At 44.5% G+C, this 21,706-nt stretch overlaps 1 protein-coding gene across 3 annotated transcripts in view; it reads right to left on the bottom strand.

Annotated features, from left to right (window-relative positions):
* Nucleotides 1-2,357: 2,357 nt before the first annotated feature.
* WASF2 (WASP family member 2) overlaps nt 2,358-21,706 on the bottom strand; it is a 48,466-nt gene continuing 29,117 nt past the window's right edge. For all 3 annotated transcript variants that reach the window (XM_083750857.1, XM_083750859.1, XM_083750858.1), the window contains exons 3-9: nt 19,322-19,456; nt 18,317-18,470; nt 15,713-15,830; nt 14,282-14,412; nt 10,693-10,842; nt 8,966-9,468; nt 2,358-7,207 (exon numbers count right to left, since the gene is read on the bottom strand). In XM_083750857.1, coding sequence (XP_083606983.1) covers nt 7,050-7,207; nt 8,966-9,468; nt 10,693-10,842; nt 14,282-14,412; nt 15,713-15,830; nt 18,317-18,470; nt 19,322-19,456 — 1,349 coding nt within the window. In that variant the 3' untranslated portion in view covers nt 2,358-7,049. The remainder of the gene's footprint in view (nt 7,208-8,965; nt 9,469-10,692; nt 10,843-14,281; nt 14,413-15,712; nt 15,831-18,316; nt 18,471-19,321; nt 19,457-21,706) is intronic.

Below are 21,706 nucleotides of genomic sequence, written 5' to 3'. Positions count from 1 at the left end.
CATCTCCCTGCAAGCTGATAACACCAGAAGCAGCTTGCACATTTAGCAATCAACCTCCCTCTTACTTCTCTCCCCAAATTTGTGTTGACAGAAAACAACAACATTGCAGTGTCCAATCCACTTCTAGTGAGGAAAACAAGCATGGAGGCAGAAATACTCATGTGAATGCCTGCCCAAACTCTCTCTAGTTCTTGAAACCACTGTGAGTCTTCTGATTATTGCTGGTTCTGCCAGCCCTAACTAAATCTAAGTTGTTAACTAATGACCACAGATACACATAGGCAGATACACTTGGCGAGAGGGGGAACATTCTGCGATGCTTTAATGCTCATCGTTGCCACCCCAGGGGCGGGGAAGATGCGAGGCAAAGTGGCAGCTGGAACCCCTCCCTCGGCAAGAGGGAGAGCATTCCATAAGGCCTTGATGCTTGTCTTCTCCGCTTCAGGGGCAGAGAACACAAGTGGCAACACTGTGTGCTGGAATGTTCCTGGTGAGAGAGGGTATTCTGCCAGGGGTGGAAGCGGAGGGGGGAGCTGCCTCTTGGCACTTTTGCTGCCTAAGGCAGCCACTTCACCCTGCCTTACGGGTGGTCGGGCTCTGCACAAAGGCCATGGCACCCCCAAAGAACATTGGGAACTGGGCTTTATTCTTTGCAGAGCTGCAGCTTCCACCACACTTAACTACGATTCCCAGCATTCTTTAGGGGGAGCCATGTGCAACCACGTATTCTATATAGCCTGGGGCACTTCCCCTGTTGGTCCTAGCAGTATACTGATGAAGAATTCCAGCAAAAGGAAATAGAAGATGGCATTACATCAACCTGAAATGAATGGCCAATTTCTTTCTGTGAGCATGGACACTGAATATTCTAAAAAATATTTGATACAAATGGTGGGGTGCTCTTGTTCAAGATTCCAGACCTGGCCTTTTGCTGGATAAACCATTTCCCCCTTCTTCTCGCTCCCTTCCCCATTCTGTTTTCCATTCTCCTGGTCTGCATTCCATGGCTACTCAGCACACTCAGTCCACATGAACTGTTTGGGTGGTTTTTCCTGTCTTGGGGGCTTCTTCTCCTAAGGATTTTTGGTATTTCTTCTACAAACAGATGTCTTCTGGGAACGAGCTTGCTGTTTAGTATGATTATTTCCCCTCTCTGCTTTTCCACACAAATGCACAATCCAACAGGAAATTTGGCATGCTGAGCAATGCCTGCTTCAGATTACAAAAAGATGTTTGCGCTATGTGGCCTTTAGTTGGCGCAGGCTGAGAAAATCAGAAGCTGCTGGGATGACTCCCTCCAGTAGTTGAGAATAAGAAAGGAGATCTTGCCTAGCTAATTATACTCCCTTTTAAGTGAGAGTTTTTCCCACTACTGAAACCCTGGTCTCAATGCACCTCTTATTATCCTTGCAGTCATTCTCTAAACTTCTAGATATTTGAAATGGCCAGTGGCTATATAGATTTAATAGTTTTGCCATTTTTGTGTCACTGTTTTTAATCCACTATTTTGTGGGGTGGGGTGGGGAGGGGGAGGGGGAGGGGAAGATACAATAATATTAAGCGAGGCCAGTGCCTAATCATGACAAAATACTTAATACAGAAGGCCAAGGACACCAAACTGACTGGCAAAACCCAACAACATAACAAAAACACATCTATAGCATCCTTCTGTACCACTATTTTTTCTTGAACTAATGAATTTGAAACTTTGGGGCAGCAGGTGGAGAGAGAAAAGCAAGTGAGGATTTATTAGGAACAGTGACAAGGGCAAGGAAGGCACATGAAAAGTTGTATTTTGGACTTGGGAAACCACTACGGACACTCTTCTGTAAATGCAGAATTCTCTCTGTTTGCCTTGCAGAGTCCAGGGCTCTTTCATGATTCACTTCAGACTTCTTAAAAATATTTTAGGGAGATGTGTGTGTTAAGGGTAACATGCATAACTGAAGTCTGTTTCTAGGTGCCAGTCCCAGATTCAACAGAGTTGCACAAACAACCTGAATATGAGCTGACGTTTTATGTGTATCCACCTAAAATAAGCTTTGGACCACCCTCAATCTAAGTGGAATTTCTGCTACACATATGGTTGATGTGGGTTGGTTGTTTTTTGCTGAGGATTAGACAAATGTGCAGAAAATAGACTTATCAATGTGCATTAGCTATGATAAAGCCAAAAACAGAGCTTTCGTGACTGAAGGCAGTGCACTCTTATTGCAAACAGGGCACAGCTATTACCCATGAACTTCAAGGTATCCGGCTGGCCACTGTTGGGAGATGAACTGCTGGATGTGACAGTCTTGATCTGATCTGGCAAGACCATTTTTGCTTTGACAGATAGAATTTCCTGGAAACAAATGACAAGGTTAGCTCTTTATTTGGGGCATTATGAGCACAGGGAGGCTGAGGAAGGTGACCTCCTTTTTAAGTTTAGTTTGCATAGACACAACCGCAGTTTAAGAGCCTTTTCAATTCTCAGACTGAGCATGAAGGAGAAAGCATCTTACCCTTCTCCTACCTCAAACGTGTCATCCGCCCCTCCACTTCCAAGTAATATGAACACAACTTTTGATTGGCTAGAAAGAATTTATCATTTCTTTAAAGTTTACATGGTAAAAAGTATTTTTTTAAAATCACATGTACATTACAAAAAGTCCCTCAAGAAAAGAGAGAGAGAGAGAAGACTGGAAGAGTTTATAAAAGCAATTATTTAAAAAGTCTGGATTAAGAACTGTAGCAGAAATAATAATCAGATGAACAAGGAGGGCCAAATTCTGTTTGAAGGTAATGAAGGAAAGCAATGTTACTTCCTTCCTCACCCAAGGTGGCACCTCACCATCGAGCCGTTACTGGCCTCAGTGTTGAACAACAGTGGGCTCATAATAGCATTTTCTGGTAAGATCAGACAATATTTTCTTAGAGCCACCCAAGGGCAAGTTCACACAACCACTGCATCTATGGCAACAGCCAGTTTCTGGGCATCTAGTAAGTTTTGCATGTACAGCAACAAAAATGGTTGTCTGACCACATGCCTCATTATTCAATAAGCATGTGAAAATATACATGATGATCCATCTGGGAAAACATGGCAGCAGCCATTGAGCCTACCACTCGGAAGCATGTGAACCAACCCTTGGTCTGATAGGAATATTTTGCCCCCAGTAAGAATCAAGCAACTCCAGTCGTAACTGCTTCCCCCCCAGATACCAATTCGCATCTAATGATGTTTCTCTACCATAAAATCCACCAGGTGAACTGGGGGAGAATTAAAGGTGGTTTCTTTCAGCATTCCATCTTTTGTTTAGGTGAGCCCTTAACAATACACATGAAATAATTACTCTTATAAATATATTTGTGTCATACGAAATAAGGCACTTATCAAAGTCATCTATCATCCTAGACAGGAAACAAAAAGAAATTGGTTAGTTTTTTAAAAAAATCATTTAAAATGAATTGTGTTAAAAGCGGCAATACAAAAAAAATATATATAATCAGACCCTTATCCCACCCCACACTTTATAAAGATTTTTTTTTAAGGTACATACAAAGGAAAATCAAACACAGAACAGCTTGAGAGTCTCTGAAGGCATGAACAGCTTGCCAAAAAGGACACTCTCCCCTTTCCCCAAGCATGTAGTTCAAAAGGAGGCACATTTTAGAGAGCTGAAAGGCTGCTTGTGGCCTCTGGGACATTCAAGGGTCCTTCTCCTTGGATTTGGTCAGCGGTGATGGAGAAGCAAGGAAAGAAGGGGAAATTCATTGGCTGCAGGAGAGGGTTAAGACTGAAGACTTTGCATCCCAGGTGGCTGTGGTCGAAAATTGGAGCCAAGGAAGAAGAGAAAGAGCACTTTAAAAGCAAAGGCCAAAAGAGCTTGAAAAAAGGACTGACTCGCAAATGTGCTGTGAAGTAAAAGAGAAGGGGGCAGAGTAACGGGCAAGCTTTCTGCAGAATGCAATGGGGGGTACCACAGTTCTAGCGGATGTGCTTAAGAGTCCTGGGGCCTAAAAAGGATCAAGCATAAGGGTTTTCAAGAAATCTGCTCCCCCCCCTTCACTTAACTGAACAATGGCTGTTCCCTATCACTCTACTTTAGAAGACTGCTAAGTAAAATTTAAGAACCCTCAAGGAGGGGTTAAAAACCAATCAACAGAAACCACACAACACCCATGATAGACAAGTGATTCTACAGTCAAAATAGCTTTTTAAAAAGCCAACTGACTGATGGAAACCATCCCGGACACACATCTTGTTTCCATTTTGGTTACCAGCACACACTAGCAGATGTTTCAAGAGGAGGCAGTGTGATTTGTTTTAGAAAGCTTGATACCTGTTTCTACTGCAAAACTAAACTGCAAAAATGGGGCAGGCTGTTCAGTATTTTGACAGCACCTATTACATGGCTGCAGCCAGAGGTTCACAAGCCTCAATGATACAATCTGGGCAAACAATCTCTTATTTTAAACTGTTCATCTTAAACTCCCATTGGTTGCACGTCATTCTCCAATGCATCATGCTGCCCATTTCAAAGGGCAACAGCAGACACAGATTTAGCAGGGAGCACCTGAGTTACAAGCATGACTTTTTTTTCAGTTGGAACTCACTGGAACTCAGTTCCAGCCCCTCTCAGGTGGGCACCATTGGCATTATAAGAGAACAAGGGAGGTGTTCATGGTGAGTTCCGGCACCTCTTTTTCTAGAAAAATAGCACTGGTTACAGGTAACTTATTTTTCAACTCTTAAAATGAATTGCTCTGTGCATATGTTATATCCACATCTGAAGACTGCAGAAAGTTATCACCACCACTATAAAACCTTTAGAAGTCCAAGCACATGCTGAGAAGTTCACATGTTTATTCTGCACAATTAAGGATGGCCACTACTCCTATTTCTGTTCACTCAACTACAAACTTAGGTTCAAGCTGCTAGCCAATGTGCAACCATCCACTGGGTGGGATGGGGTGGGGTGGACTGCTATGCTAACTCCCACTGACCTGATTACTTGTTCCCTAGCTAACAGGATCAGTGGTCAGGGATGATGGGAGTTGTAGTCCCAAAACAGCTGGAGGGCCAAGTTTGGCCAACACTGCCTTATACAGAACACCACACACACAAATGCCATCTCTAAATAGTTACGCTAGTGCAAAGCTGCAGGTTCTGTTGCATAGATTTTGAGAGCAAAGACTGGGAAGAACTGCAAGGCACATTATACAACAGACATTATAAGCCAGCTGCTGATCTTGGTGCCTGAACAAGAAACTCAGTGTTCCAAATCACAGCAGACACAGCACCTTCCAGGATGCATGGTCTATGTGAAAGCAGCACCCTGTCTCCCCCCTGCCTTTTTATGATACACATATCCTGTGTTCTAACATTGAGTGCTAATCCACCATTGAAGAGCCTATTGTCTCCTTTTTCTCAAGACAATGGAAACATATGCTTAAAGCAGCTCTGCACCAAAAGCAAAAAGCACCAGCCTTCCATCAGGGAATGTCTGAAGGAACCTCATAGTGTAGTTTAGATACAAATTCTCTCCGCTCCCTCGCTGGGACTCTGAGCTCAGACCGAAACAAATTTGTGCCTGCTTTTAATACTTTGGTCCCTTGGCTAAAACAAAACACTAAGCTCTGGCATCAGACACCCTTTTTTTTTAAAAAAAAGGACATGTAATAAAGGGTTGGAAGCATGAGATAGAAAGAAACAAGATGACACCTTTCCTTTGGCGTACGAAAGCTGTTACAAGGCATGTCACAGTGTGAAAAAGGAGGAAAGGCATGGGGAAAGGTAAAGAATTTCAAACAGGTTAAAAAAAAGGAGAGCTCCCAATTAGCACCCAGAACAAGCACCCTCATTATGGGAGTGGCTGTCATTATTCCAGTAACCAGGATCCCCAGATAAATTTAAGGACCTTCTGCACACCAGCTCTTGGCCAAGGGAGCTAACTGACCCAGAGAAGCTAATGTATCCAGAGCTCTTGAGCCAGAAAAGCTAATGTGAAAAGGCACCTGTCTAAAAAGAGGTAAGGGGATCTAAAGCTGCTGCTACAGACCTTGGAACTAACTGCTGAAGGATTAACGCAAGCTAGTGAAGCAGACTAGGCAGATAGAGATGACCAACTTTTTAATCCTCAAAGTCCCCATGTGATGCCTGAAGAGACAGAGAGCTTGGGCCAATGGCTTGAAATTGCTGCTGCTCAGCCTCTAATATAAGATGTTACAGTCTCATAATTTTGAAACGGATGTGCAACCAATCTGATCCACTTTTGGCCCCCAACAGACCAAGATGATGCAGCTATATTGTCTGCAATACAAAATCATGCCCAGTGCTTATTGCTTTCTATTTGGGGAACATGGCAGAAAGTTATTGCCCATGTAGCAGGTACTAATTCTATCACTAGTAAAACCAGCTTGGCAATATGGAACTGGGCAAAAAGGATCTATGACCTCTGGGTCACACCTCAGACTGTCAAAACAGGAATTGGGGGTGGGGGAGTAACTGTTCTGTATATAGTGCAACTCTCATGAACATTGGGCTTTACATTTTGAATTGAGCATTCTGAAGATTGTTGATGGGATGGGTTGGGAACAGAAATTCAAATCCATTTGCCGATTTGACTGGATAAGGCAAATCACCGGCTGCTTGCAGAGTATTTCCAATGCACACTGTAAAGCTGTAAAGCGGAAGAGCATCGCCTGGAAGTTTTATTGCCCTTCAAGATACCCATCATTTTAACCAACACACACTGACTGCAACAGGACAGGCAATGTTCTTTTGTTTTTACGAAATTATCTCCCAACCCCAAGAGAGCAGATTTTTTTGATTAGGACCCTGAGAATATGGAGATCTGGGGTTAGTTTCAGTTTCCTTCTTGCTGGAAGGAGGCACAAATCCCAACAATGGAAAGAGGCTGGTGGTTACTTGGAAGTTGGGCACATTGATCTTTGGTTACTGGACGAGAGAGAAAAATAAGGGGGAAATGGTTTTGGCAATCTCAGAAGTTATATAAGTTTTCTCTCAAACCCACTCCCCCCACCCCCAAATGGTGGGCTGGTGTTTAATCGGACCAGTCGTCCTCATCAAACTCTGAAGAATCATCCTCGGAATCGCTGTATTCCACTGCGATGCGACGGGCGAGGATGGTTGCCACATCATTGCCCACAACTTCTCGCTTCTCTTGTTCACGCTCCTCTTCTACTTTACGGAGCTGGAATCCTATCGAGGGAGGAAAGAAAAGGTTAGAGGTGGTCCTTCCGGGGAACAGTGGTGTTTGGTAATGTTGTGGGACTGCCCCATAAGGGCTGCTCAGTGTCGGGGGAGGGGCAGACATGGAGTAATATGAAATACCTTTATTAGGGCCAACTGAAAGCAAACAAACAAAAACAAGCTAGATCTCAAGAGAGATGGTTTTGTTTTTTTTAATGTTGCTGGTGCAGGACATAGCAGGGGCCTAATATATGATCCTCTGAAGACTGTGGCGCAGGAAACTTATTGAAGACTAATTATGTCAAGGGCAAAGGATCTCAGGTTGAAGTAAAGCATATTGGGATAAAGCAGCAACAAGCAGCCTCCCTTTGAAAAGACAAAAACCAGCAGTTATTTCGATTTGCAGTTTTTAAAGTTTCAACTGGTCCTACTATTCCGCTACAGCTATGGTCTGAACCAATTTGGTGGTGGAACTATCACTGGCAGTGAAGAATTCAAATAGGTACAGTGGTGCCCCGCAAGACGAACGCCTCGCAAGACGAAAAACCCGCTAGACGAAAGGGTTTTCCGTTTTGGAGGCGCTTCGCAAAACAAATTTCCCTATGGGCTTGCTTCGCAAGAAGAAAGCCCATAGGGAAATCTCCAGGGACCTCTTTTAAATGCTAGCGGTGGGGAGCAAAGACTTCCCCCCCCCCTCCGGCCTTCAGAAGAGGTCCAGGAAGGCCGGCGGGGGCTGAAAGGCTTTGCTCCCCACCGCCAGCATTTCCTGGACCTCTTCTGAAGGCCGGCGGGGGGCAAAAGTCTTTGCTCCCCCCTGCCTGCCTTCCCGGGAGAGCGGAGAAACGCAGTCTTTGTCCCCCCTGCCTGCCTTCCCGGGGGCTTTTAAATCGCCCCGGGACAGCGGAGAAGTCTCCGCTGTCCCGGGGGCTTTTAAAATGGTGGGGGACTTCGCTGCCGCCCGCCAGCATTTTAAGATTGCCCCGGGACAGCGGAGAAGGCTTTGTTGCCGCCCGCCAGCATTTTAAAATCGCCCCGGGACAGCAGAGAAGTCTCCGCTGTCCCGGGGGCTTTTAAAATGGTGGGGGACTTCGCTGCCGCCCGCCAGCATTTTAAGATCGCCCCGGGACAGCGGAGAAGTCTCCGCTCTCCCGGGAAGGCAGGCGGGGGGGAAGCAAAGACTTTCGCCCTCCGCCGGCCTTCAGAAGAGGTCGGGGGACAAACTGTCCCCGGACCTGGTCTGAAGGCGGTTTCCACAGGAACGCATTGATTGATTTTCAATGCATTCCTATGGTAAACCGTGCTTCGCAAGACGAAAAACTCGCAAGACGAAAAGACCTGCGGAACGAATTAATTTCGTCTTGTGAGGCACCACTGTAATAAGGAAATGAGAGTAAAAAAGTGTGGCTCTTTCACTGCTTTCTCAGCTTAGGACACGTGATAGACAGTTACAAACAGGCTAAATTGCAAAGGTTCAAAGAGGATGCCCTCACTCGAGTGAAAAAGGAAGGTTTGTTTGTTGCAAGTACTCCCAGTACACATTTGCTAAATGACTAGGCATCTAGCAGCTCCAGTAAGCCCCACCAAAATACACACACACAAGTGAAATGTCTAGTCCAGAATTGCAGGACCACAACTCTCATAATCCCTGACCACTAGGCATGCTGGCTGAGGCTGATGGGCGCTCTAAAACACCTGGAGGACTGCAAGATTCATTGGTCTCGTTTCAGGCATTAAAACTTAGGATATGCAAAATGTGAAGAGACTTACCTTGACGGATAGCAGAAAGCAAGTCGCTCCTAGCCTCACTAACAGCAGGCAATGAGGACTTGGCCTTGGCTGATCCCGAATCTGGTTGTGGAAGATGGGTTTCTGGCCCATCCATGCCGCCAAAAGACGATGGAGGTGGACCAGGAGGGGGCGGGGGCGGAGGTGGGGGTGGTGCACCTCCTGTTGGCGGGGGTACCAGGGGTGGAGGCACAGCAGCGTATTCTGCTGCTGGAGGTGGTGGAGGAGGGGCGGCAAAATCGGGGTGAGGTGGGAATGAGGGTGGAGATGGTGGAGGTGGGATGCCTGCAGTCGGAAAGCCTGACAGTGGAGGCGGTGGAGGAACACCAATCATCGGTGGCGGGGGTGGCGGTGCAGGAGGTGGTGCAAATCCTGGCCTGGCACCCTGTGGCGAGCCAATAGGCGGAGCTGGTGGAGGGTGGCTTGGGCTGACTAGGCTGGGTTTTCTCAGCCCTCCGGAACCACTCTGATTTTGTGCTGGATAGCTGTTGAAAGTAGAGATTTGGGAAGGAGACAGGGGGGGAAATGTCCCATGAGTTTTGCAAATATCATAAACTGGAAAAGGGTAAGCACTATCTCTCAGGTTTTCCTGATAGTAACTTGCTTCATTTATTAGATCACTCTTGGCTAAGAGATCCAGGAGTTTGGGAGTTATGTTCCAATATTCTGTTTAGCATCCAACGGCTGACTTTGGAAAGTATTCCAACACATGCACACATGTGAAAGTATTTGAGCACAGCTTGCTCAAAAGATTAAAAATTCTTGTTGCCAGGGTGTGTGTGTTTGTTTGTTTTAAATCCAGCTCCAGCAAATGCGGGTACCTTGGAATCCCATCATTCCACACTAGCATTTTCCAGCTAAGATAGCTACAGGAACCACTCTTAAAGCAACCCTGAAGAGGGAAGGAAATCCATCGGAACTTGATTTAGGAATATGGCACATTAACACAAGATTGCATAGGAATGTCAGGATGACAGAGACATCGATTTTCAGGTAAGTAAAGTTTGAAGCCCTCGTGGTAATGAAAAGTAATACAGTACTGTATATCATTTTGCGACCAGGGTCTGTTCTGGAGCCCGGGTCGCTGGCCGAAAAGGATGCTGGACAAAGTGCTGCATCTACGCACGTGTGCAGAACAGTTTGCACTTCTGCGCATGCACGAGTGGTGAACTGGAAGTAACCTGTTCCAGTACTTCTGGGTTTGCTGTGGACGCTCGACGAGGTACCACTGTATGTGAATTCTCACCTAAACTCCCCCCCTCCTCCACATACCTCCCCTAAGGAGAAGTATACTCTCCCTCTTAGTTAAACGCTTCCCCAGTCTGGAGAGTAACTACAGCTGTTCCTCACCAACTGGATTCACAGTGGCTGACGGTCATGTGCAATCATGGCAAGACACTTGGGTTGCACATAGCAGCCTAAATGGAGGAAATCTGACCTCTCCATGAAGGTTAAATGTGCTGTGCAACACAACCCTAAGAAGTATCTGGCAAGAAACCACAGGGCAGCACCCTTGTTTGTGAGGTGTTTTGTGGATTGCTTAAAAAGCAATAATGGGCACTTCTCCTCCCAAGCTACCTCTACAAGCTTCATGGATGGGGTCTATATGACAGGCTCACTGTGGTCTTACTGGAAGCACTTGTTTTATGGAAAAACAAAGCAGCTTGCTTCTTTCATTCCACTGATTGTGGTCCTTCAGTGGTGCTTACCTAAATTCCATTGGTGGTGGTGGAAGACTGTCCTCTGTGAACAAAGGAGGCGATGGTGAATCTGGCTGCGGAGGCGGGGGGTAGTAGTTGGCATCAACACTCTCATTGGAACCAATGCTACCATTCTGATAGACCATATTAGACGGGTATCTAAAAATCAGCAAAAGGACAAGATGGACTACATCAGATAAAAGCCCTTCCCTTCCAAGGCTTCAATGGACCCCAAGTAAAGAGTACTTCCAGAACATTCAAGTCAGGAAGAAATACAACAATGCCATCAAGATTAGAACCACTCTGGTACTGAAAACTGTAGCATCTTGCTGGATCATTTAGATTGAAAGTCTAGTAAGAGGCTACCATTTTCAGTACCAGAGTGGTGCTGTGCGCCCATGAAGAGTCAGAGAACAGCCCCTGTCAAAAGACTTTCAATCCCAATGATTCTCCTGCTAATGTGTGCAAGGCAGGGCAGCTGCAGCTGGGGAACATTATGAGAGCACACGTGAAGCAGCAAGAGAATGGAGTTTATTAATTAAACAAAATTAAAATACAAGTTGTGTCCCCTACTGTTACAATTGCATGTTCTATGAGCTGTGTTTATGCACATTCCCACTGTTAGGTTCTTTTGCTTAGTCAACATTTTATATTCGCCTATTTTGTTTTCATTATGTATTGTTAAAATTTCAATAAAGATTATGGCTTTAAAAAAGGAAACCACCACATATAAATTTGACTCATTAGAATGAGGTTTGCATATAATACTGAAATAAAGCTTTTATTTGGAAGAGAGGGGGTAGACAGATCCTGAAGCTGAGGCTCCAATAATTTGGCTACCTCATGAGAAGAGAAGACTCCCTGGAAAAGACCCTGATGCTGGGAAAGATTGAGGGCACAAGGAGAAGGGGATGACAGAGGACGAGACGGTTGGACAGTGTCCTAGAAGCTACCAACATGAGTTTGACCAAACGGCGGGAGGCAGTGGAAGACAGGAGCGCCTGGCGTGCTCTGGTCCATGGGGTCACAAAGAGTCGGACACAACTAAACAACAACAGACATTCTGTTGTTGCACCCATAACCTATCTTAAAGGTGCCATTTATCTCAGTTTCTAACACTGGTATAGAGGGGACTCTCCAGCTCCCCAGATTGCTCTCATTGCATCAGACCTTTATAGAGTGAGGTGGGGCTGCATATTCCATACTTTTTCAGGCAGAAGCTAGAAAGGAATATATGTGCATACATATATTTGCGACGTGTGTCCTGAACATTTGGGAAGTCCTCTCCAAAGGACCACCAATTTTTAGGAGCTCCAACTGTCCCTCTTCCTGCACATTTGAAAGTGATCTAGCCAAATACAGATTGGATTCAGTTAGAAATAGTGAAGTGTCCAGTACAGGAACTGCTTTAAGATAAAGCACTGGTGAATAATTCACACAAACAACCTTCTCCTGCCAAAGGTGGGAAGTGCAGTCCTGGGAGCCTGCTCATGATCACACCAACTCAGGAATATCACAAACACTCATTTGTGTGGCCAACATTATGTCTGTAGTGCTGCACCCGATTCAGATATAGGCTCCATTTGTTTTTACAAATTTGCTATATGTCGCCAAGCCGTCAGGTACCAGCTGTAGGTGATGGACATAAATACACAGTTACTGAAGCTTCACTTGCTTGCCTGAACAATTAAGAAAACCCTTTAAAGTTATCTAATTGACATTTACAATTCACTGCTAGACCACATCAGTGTGGAAAACAGGCGTTAGCAGGCACATGTTGAGGGACTCTGAAAAGTGTGGTAGTGTGGGCAGCTCCCTTCTAATAACCTTGAGATCAGGGCCCAGCAGAAGGCACACTGGAAAAGAGGCAAGGCAAGGGCACACCTTTGCCAATCATCCTTCCACTCCAGCACAGCCAAAGGATTCTCTTTTGCAACAGAAATGCTAGCAATTTTAGGAGCAGCTTTAGACAAGCTATGTTTTTAATGCTTTTAAGGGACAGGAAGTAGGAACAAACAAGTATCCACAACCTGAGTGCACACAGCTTTCCAGTCCACTCACTTAAAGGGCAGGAATGGTGTTCTTCAGACTACGATTATGCAATTCTGTGGAAGCTAAGGCAAGAGCTAAAAGCAAAATCCACAAACAAGAATGTGGTATGGAAGAAAAATGAGTGTTTCTTTTCCTAAAAGGAAGGCTTGGAAAATGCAAAATGGGTGGAAGCTTCATACTACATGGGTCTAAAACAGAAGGCCACATTCTTTTATAGGGGAAGTGGCCATTAAACCTGGTCCCTGCCATCTTCTCCCCACCTGCTGTGGCATTCACCCTTGAAATGGACAGTTCCATTAAATCTCTGATTCAACTAAAAGGAGAAAGGCTACTAAACGGTTCCATTTCTAATCCCTCCCTTCTCTGTTAAGGGAGTATCAGAAAGAGCCAGAATCATCTTGTGTGCTTATCTCTCCGGGTAGAAAGCTACCGCCTAGAATGCTGCCAAGCTAACCAGCTGGGAATTGTTCTGAATGCCAGAACGCCATGTCCGAAGTGCCACCTCTACAGTCATGAGCTGGGGCCAAACAGGAACACACAGCTTGTGGCCAAGTTTGGGTGAAGAAAGTACCCTCAATTTGGATTCTGCAGAGCGAATTCTCTTCTTATAAATGGCTGTGTTCCTCATGAAGAATGGCCAGCTTGGAGAGCATGCTCTGACCTTAATTCCAGTAAGTCATACCAGGAGCAGCTACCTCAGTCCCTATTACCACTTGCAATGGCTCCAAGCACCAGTATGCAAGTTCAGCAGCTATTACCTTAAGACGATCCATCAGGCTGTATAGTTACATGCACCCACTATCACGTACTTAACATCTATTACAAAGCTGCTCATTTTCCTCTTCGTTTTATCCCATTTCAGAATTATGCAAATCAATAAACATGCAGTATTTGGGAGTGGGAGAGGTTTTTGTGAAAGCAGAATGAGACAGGACTCCTGCAGACAGCTATCAAAATCAAGAAGATCTGAGAAGTGGGGAAATCAGCTTCCAAGCCCTTGAACTTCTGTACCAGAGATACAGAAAACTGACTTGGGCTAGGATCTGAAAAGCTGCTTCAGGCATGCCTATGGGTGGGTCATGCTCAATACGAATCTTGACTTTGCTTTGAGCAACAGACCACCTCTGTGCCAGATCACAAGCAGCCAGAGAGCCCCTCCAGTTTCCACGTGGGCTGCCATGTGACACAGGGCTGCTATTCAAGAAATGGAAACCTCAAGCTCCTTGCATTTTTGTTTTTTGCACTTCTGCTGTGCTTGCACTGAAGCCAGCCCAAGGATAATCAAATTCTGAAAACACTTTGTTAAAGACTCTCAGCCAATTTTAAGTAACCTCCCCTAAGCACCACACACATGCAGCAAGTTGCAAACTTATGACAAACGTTTCACTCCTGGACTTGTTATAAAACCTCATCACCAAATGGATTATTGATAGAATGTAAAAGCCACAATAAGAGTAGCATTGAAATGTTAAACCAGAGGAACAGCAGAGCTATGTGGATCATATTCAGATCAACCAAGCAGACCATTTGCTGAATAAGCTCTTACCCTCCTGGTCCAAGTTTTTCCCTCGACTCAACAAACTCCTGTCCCATTTTCATTTTCTCCCATTCTTCCTTCCGGCTTTTGATTTTCCGAGGGTTCACATTTCCTCTGTTTGGATTATCCTTCTTTTCTTTCTAGAAAATATATAAAAAGGATTATGAGTTACCACAATAACCTGCAATGATGTTGAACAAAAGACACAAAGATGACCAAGTGCTGCCCCTCACCCATGACTTCATAGGACATAGGAGAAGCAACTAATATGCCAAACCTTGTGTCCCAGCTCCCAAAAGGCTCTGCCTGCAACTCAGGTGGAAGAGACCAATAGCATTCACTTCTTACCTTCAAAAAACTCCTTCTATACTGAATTGTCTGCAACTATGCACATGCTCCTGCCAACCTAGCAGTTCAAAAGCACGTCAAAGTGCAAGTAGATAAATAGGTACCGCTCTGGTGGGAAGGTAAACAGCGTTTCTGTGTGCTGCTCTGGTTCGCCAGAAGCGGCTTAGTCATGCTGGCCACATGACCCGGAAGCTGTACGCCGGCTCCCTCGGCCAGTAAAGCGAGATGAGAGCTGCAACCCCAGAGTTGTCCGTGAGTGGACCTAATGGTCAGGGATCCCTTTACCTTTACCTTCATGCACGTGCCATAAAACCACAATCTGCACAGCCACAATCCCTTTAAAAGCAAAAGAGAAGCATGGCTCCCTTTGCCTCAGAAGAGATCAAGGAGAGGGAGTGTGAAAATTTGGTTAAGAGAAAACACCTTTTAGCATATTGTGTTGGAGCCCATTTGCCTTCTCTCCCCGTCCTGCCACTCTGCCATGGACATTTTGGTAAATAAGTGAGGCTTCAGTCCTTCCCCTTTATTCCCCGCCCTGCCCAGGGATTGCAGGCCTCAGATCAGGGGAAAAGGGGTTAGTTTTGGGAAAGCTTCATCTGAGCACAATCCCAACACACAATTGACACACTGCAGAGGAAAGGGAGGAAAATGTTCCTAATGCACTTAATTATTTTCCAGAATGTTAAAGATAGCCTTGATGAGTTACAACAAATAAGTACAAAAGCCAGATTTTTCTTCAGAGTAAAGAGCTTGTAGTCCAATCCTATGTATTTGTGTTTACTCTGATGCAAATCTCACTATATTCAATGAAAAGATGTTAACACCACACTGGAATTTGTGAAGAGCCTCTAAATATTATCTCCACAGGTAAATAAATAGCATGACTTGTCGCAGCACAAACACCCAATGATGCAGATTTGATTCCACTTTATCTACTTAAACTGAAATAAAAAGAACCAACCCTGTTGTCTGTTCATGTCCACTTCAAAAAAGGGCTGCCTGGATTCAGACAGTGGCAATATCTTATATCTTGCCTTTCCCTGTTTAAGGGATAAAAAACCCACAAAGAGCAAAATATACCCTTCATCTTACCCTATGCTTCCGCTTCTCTTTCATGATATCCTTCGTGTCCTGCAGCATTTTCTCCTTCCAAAGATCAAAGAAATATGATGGATCTGTATAGAATTTAAGTGCTTCTTTGCCGTCATCCCTAGGAGGGGGTGGAAGAGAGAGAGAGAGAGAGAGACTCTGACTCACCACAAGACAGTCAAATGTTTACCTAAAGCCCAACTAAGATGCACCAAATTTCAGATGCAAACGCTGTGGTCCAAGAATGAAAACATCCCCCGACCTTTTTTAAAAACAGTCTGGGGCAGGTGGAAGAGGATTGAATCTTTCCATCCCATCCTGCACTAGCCAGGGCATCTGCTGTGCCTTCCAGGTGCAGAAGGCAATTTTTCACAGTATTCATCAGGGTTAGAGAACCTGTTACCCTCTCAGATGTTGTTGGACTGCGACTCCCATGTGGGAAAGAGTCTAAACTGGTTGCTTTCTCACAAATAGTCCAATCAGACACGATGGGCTGCAGCTCAGTAAGTGTGGGGCTGATAAGAGGCTGCAAGTCCTCCAAACTTGGGCTGACAGCTTCTAAGTTTCTAAGACAAGCAAGGAAGAGGAGGGGAAAAATGGAAGAGGCCACACCTGGAAGTATATTAAGACTGGTGTTAAGTATTAGGTGGGTTTCTTTCTCTACTCTTCCCACCCACTCTAAGATGAGCAGAGATTCTCTGCTCTAATAAGTAGGCTGAGAAGGAATAATAATAATAATAATTTATTATTTATACTCCACCCATCTGGCTGCTCCTGAAAGAAGGAAACACCTGTTTAAACTGGGGATGGGACACCCCATAGTCCCTGATCATGGAGAGGAAACAGGTTCTCAGTCACTAGCCCACAGCCACACACCTCCACTGCAGTGCAGTCGCATCTCAAAGACAGCTGCCTCCAGCTATCAGTAATTACTTTTTACCTATTTAAATAATATTTGTTGATGGGGACTGAGTAAATATGTGTATTCTTAACCCTGATCCCATTCCGATTGCACCATGTGTACTATCTTCACAAGATGACATGACATAATTAGATGGCAAGCAAAGAAAAGCTGTCTGGTATCACTGGCACATTCTCCTCAAGGATGTATCAGTCTCTGGAGATGCAAAAGGACCAACAGACAATCACACTTTTCAGAAGAACTGTCTGCACCCACTTCAGGCAATAATACGTGCAAATGTATGCACTGCAAATTGCACAAAGGGAGTAAGAAAGGAACAGCAAGATTACACAAAAGAGCTTGCATGAACAAACACCAAAGTTATATGCTAGGCTTGCCACCACAGAAACTTATTTACTGCTATGACTACAAATCTATACCACAAAGCACTGAACTGTTTTTCAAAGCACATCAATTCTCAAAATTCCCAAAAGGGAGGTTACAAATAACCTCAGTAGCTGGGAGAGCTGAATGGAGGCCTCCAGGCCACATAAGACCCCTGCCATCTAGCTCCATAATGTCTACACTGGCTGGCAGTGGTTCTCCGTGGTTTCAGGCCAGAGTCCAGCTCTGCCTAGTGATGCCAGGGATTGAAGCTGGATCCTTCTGCATGGAAAGTGTGAGCACTACCACTAAATAGCAGCCTCTTCCCATAACACATTGGGAAACACATCAGGAAATAATATAGGGAGCTGCTAGGTAAACACTTGCCCACGCCCAGTGTAGACCTCATGGACAGACATAGCCTCCGTTTGAAAGCAAAAGGCTTCCGTTGGCAGGGGCAGCTTCTTATTTCCTACTGGAAGGGGCACTTGCAAGGTAGGGATGTACCATGCAACCCTCCTGTTCTGACTCTCCACCTTGCACGTGCTGTTCCGTCAAATGCTTTGTCTGGCAAGGGTGTGCAGAAGGAGCATGAAATTATGCTACTGCTACGGGTGGAGAAATATGGCCCTTGAGCCGTTTGGCTAAAGGAAATCCAGGCTAGAGGCTCATGGCATTAGACATCCCTCCACTGCAGAGAAGGCAATGTTAAGAACCATCTTGCTGAATTGCAGCAAAGACTCACTTAGCTGAGCAGTGATTGGCTAGCTGGCTCTAGAGCCTCATATGCACAGCACATCTCCAGCATACTCAGGCTAGGCAGGCTCTGAACATGGCAGCTTCATTTACGTATCATGGCTACCCACCACAGATGGGCCCTATATTACACAGATTTGTTTACTGCTTTTTAACAGTTTTCTAAGACTAGAAGGCATCACCAGTTACTGTGGGAGTGATGCAGAAGTCAACTGCATGCTGTGTGAAGTAGTGCTTCTTCTTTTTTCAAAACCAGTTCCTAATTTCAACTGAGTGTTCTAGTACTGTAGCAGAAAAAGTTTCCCCATCTCCCTAATGTTACAAATCTGTATTGTGTAGTCTTTGCCCACCACTCTCATCAACTTTTCTCTCAACTAAAAAGGCCAAGACATTTTAGCCTTTGTAAGGAAGGTCCGCTGGCCCCTTGGTGAGTCAGCAGGTTTTCTTATGGGCTAGCTGGACCATGCCACAGTCTTTACAGAAGAAAGCCCTTTAAAAGCAGGTCCATTCCCTTCTCGACTGAATGGGCAGCCTCCCCACTTAGCTAGAAGCATAAGTTGCATTACCTGTAGGATGAGAGGATATTAAGAGGTGGAGGCATATTACAAACGCCATAAGTTTCAAGGACAGGCACAGGGAGAGAGTCTCTGTCAAAGAGCTTTTGGTCCTGAGTTGTGGAGCTTTTGAAGGCTTTCCTGGTGTTAATACCTTGCAGAGACACTAAGAGGAGAGAAATGAAAGAATAAGGAAAATAAAGCCACTTCAAACACAACCTAAGCCAATGTTTGCCCAGTTATAGTTCTCAATACTCTCTGCTGTCACAACATGGGATCTTTCTGCCACATCAACAAAGCTTTCAAGACAGTATCCCCTGAAATTATGCTTTTAAAAAAGAAAAGAAACATACACACAAAAACAGAACATGGGGGGGGGGGAGAGAAACCCCCTTTAATCAAAGAGAAGATCTATATGCATTCAGAAAAACTTCCAAGTAGAATTGGCCTTTGACCAGTTCACCTCCACCCACACCCATAAAAAACCAAAACCCCTCTTTCGTCTAATGACTAGTCATATAGCAGCCAGGTACTGGAACATATTTATTACAACAGAGAATTATGGTTATTGACAAAAACTACCACCTTCTAAAAAATCTCTGGAGGCCAATAAAGCTCAGAATCCTTACAGATTATATTTTTGCTTCATTAAGCCCTCCAATTTCAGCTTGCTCCAAAATCACTGCAGCTAACTTGCATGGCCTTCAGGAAGAACTAAACAGTGCAACTTAAGAGAAGGGGACAGAAGCTCTTTGGAGGGAGCTACAAGGAAAAAAAGGTGCCTGCTGCTGTATCAGGCTTATGCATGTGTGTCCCTAAACCTGCAGAGCAGGGGAGCAAGAGGTCCTCATTTTTGCCACTACTACCAAGTGACACACACATCCATGGGGCGATAAGCAAGTTAGCTGACCACACTCTGACAGTCTGCAGGTGTCAAGTTCATTCCAAGTCCACAAGCATTTCGCAGCTGCAATTTAGCGTAGTTGGCCTAAAAGTGTATCAATTTTGCACCATTACCTTCCTCCTCCTTGGGATCCAGCTGAGTAACTTTGATCTGAAGGCGGTCAACTCTCTCGACTAGAGAGCTTACACGAAAGGCAAAGGTGTTTGCCTGAGTAAAAAGCTCTCCAAATATGTCTTCAGCAAATTTACCTGAAAAAGAATAGCAGAATGTTATAATTCTAAATGCACAGTTTCTTGCTCTCTGTGTGCCATAAAGCAATCTGGCAAAAGCTCCTTTTTCATTATAGTTTAGTTATGTACCCCACATGTCAATTGGTAGAGGGGTGCCAGAAATCGTATGTGCATGCATAGGTGTGCTAAGTATTTATACATAAATATTTTAGTCCTCTTATCTCAGGAGGGAATGACTGGAAACAGTCACGTTTTGCTCTCTTAATCAGGACATTTGTAACAAGCAAATCATGTAGGGGAAAAGTCTACAAACCAATCTAGCTAAACATGACCCTTCCACAGCATCATTAAACAAGGAAGGAAGCGAAACAGAAAACTTAAAGACTTCCATAAAGTAATAAAGAAGGAGGGCAGCCATGAATCAGATGATATTGTTGCATTTAGCCTTCATCTTGTGGGTCTGTGATCTCTTTAGCTTCTAGGATGGTCTACTGGATAGACACACAATGACAGCTACATTTCATTGTCCTCTAAAAGCTCAAAAAGACTCACTTCATTAAATGCTGCCAAAAGAAACTCCCCATCTCTCGGCTCTCTTTCACAGTAGGCACAGAGTCATTTATTACTTGCAGGTGGCAGCACAAAAAAAGCAAGGTGCTTTCAAGGTTGAAAACAATGCCTCTGAATTTGAGTTGGGAGATGTTAATGTTCCTGCCAGACTAGACACTTACAACAAATATTCTGAAGGAAGAAACCTGAAGTTAAGCAATTTAAAATTTAAAGATGAAATTCAAAACTACAGAACACTTGAAGTTCCCACTGGTACCCAAGTAGGCTAAACCAGTGTTTGGTGTATTTAAGAAGCCAACAAAGCAAAGTAAACCATTCAGTATTCAGTTTAGCTCTGCAGGTCAACTTCTCATGCAAGCACAGTGGATTACGTAAATCTTAAAGTATAACACAAAGGAAATCAGGGAAGGATTTAAAGAAGAGAGATCCTCATCCCCAAGCAGTGTCAAATCTAGTGAGTAGCCCTGAAGGTCCCAGAGGGCTGAAAGGCAGGCTACAAGTACAAAAATTCACCATTTTTGTGAGTACAGCAGAACCTCGGCTTATGGTACCCTCGGGTAATGTAAACTTCAGGTTGCGAAAGCATGCGCAGAAGCACTCTACCACGTACATGCGCAGAACAGGCACCTCCGGTTGCTGAAACCTCAGGATCCGTTCCGGAGCTCCGGGTCGGATCCCAAGGTTTACACAACCGGAGGTACCACTGTAAATAGTCTTAAATGAAAAACACTTCAATACGTTTAGGTGGAAGCAAAGGTAGCAAGACAGGTGATGCTGCCTTGAAAGCAGAAGCCAGCTAATGGAATCTTACAAGTCAGCTGCTAGAAACTCTGGGAAAGCAATTCAGTTTCAGCATCGCCACCAATCAAGCCTCAGCTACTAATAGCTACAAAATGTATACAGATGCCAGACTTCGGAGATATACCAGCCTCAAAGCCCACCCATAAAAGCTGTGGGCACAACAAAATAACTTAGAATATTTGTTTTCTTTAGTATTGCTAGCAGTGGGTTCTCATTGTCAGCAAGACCACATAAGATGTTTAAACAATATTCACTGTTAGTTAGACCTGGATGAAGAGCAGGAGTTCCCCTAAACAGCTTTGTGGAATACTTGCTTTTATTGTATATTCCCTCACACAAAAAGGGGTGCCTGCACTGCAACTAGACTTCTGTCAAGGGAATAAGTTTCTGTGTATATATGAAGATACAGCTGCCTTACATAAAGTCAAAATAAATTCTAGCCCTGTGCTGTGTACTCTGATTAGCAGCAGCAATTTAATGCTTCAGGCAAATATCTCCCACCACCCAAAACCTGATCACTTGACATTGAGATGCCAGTGACTGAACCTGGGACTTTCTAAATGCCATGTGTTCAACCACAGAGCTATGTTCTGCCCATAACCTGCTTGAAAGGAAATTTATTCCCACTCTCATGGAACTGAACCAGTCCATTTATAGTGTTGGATAGCCACACTTACATTTCAAGCTGTTTCACCATGAAAAGAGAGAAGAGTGCATTGATACTGTATTATGCATTTGCACATTAAGTTATCAGTGCAACTCATATACAGTCTGAGTCTATGCATGTGCATCTAAAAAAACACAACACAAGTAAAGCTGCACTGATATATACTCTTTATCAAATAGTATTATCGGATGGCTCTTTTGAAACCCTGTACTGTGGGAACTGTGCTTTAT

The sequence above is a fragment of the Podarcis gaigeae genome, assembly GCF_964106915.1.
Source record: "Podarcis gaigeae genome assembly, chromosome: 8".
NCBI classification, from domain to species: domain Eukaryota; kingdom Metazoa; phylum Chordata; class Lepidosauria; order Squamata; family Lacertidae; genus Podarcis; species Podarcis gaigeae.
This window is presented reverse-complemented; position numbering and strand designations above follow the sequence as displayed.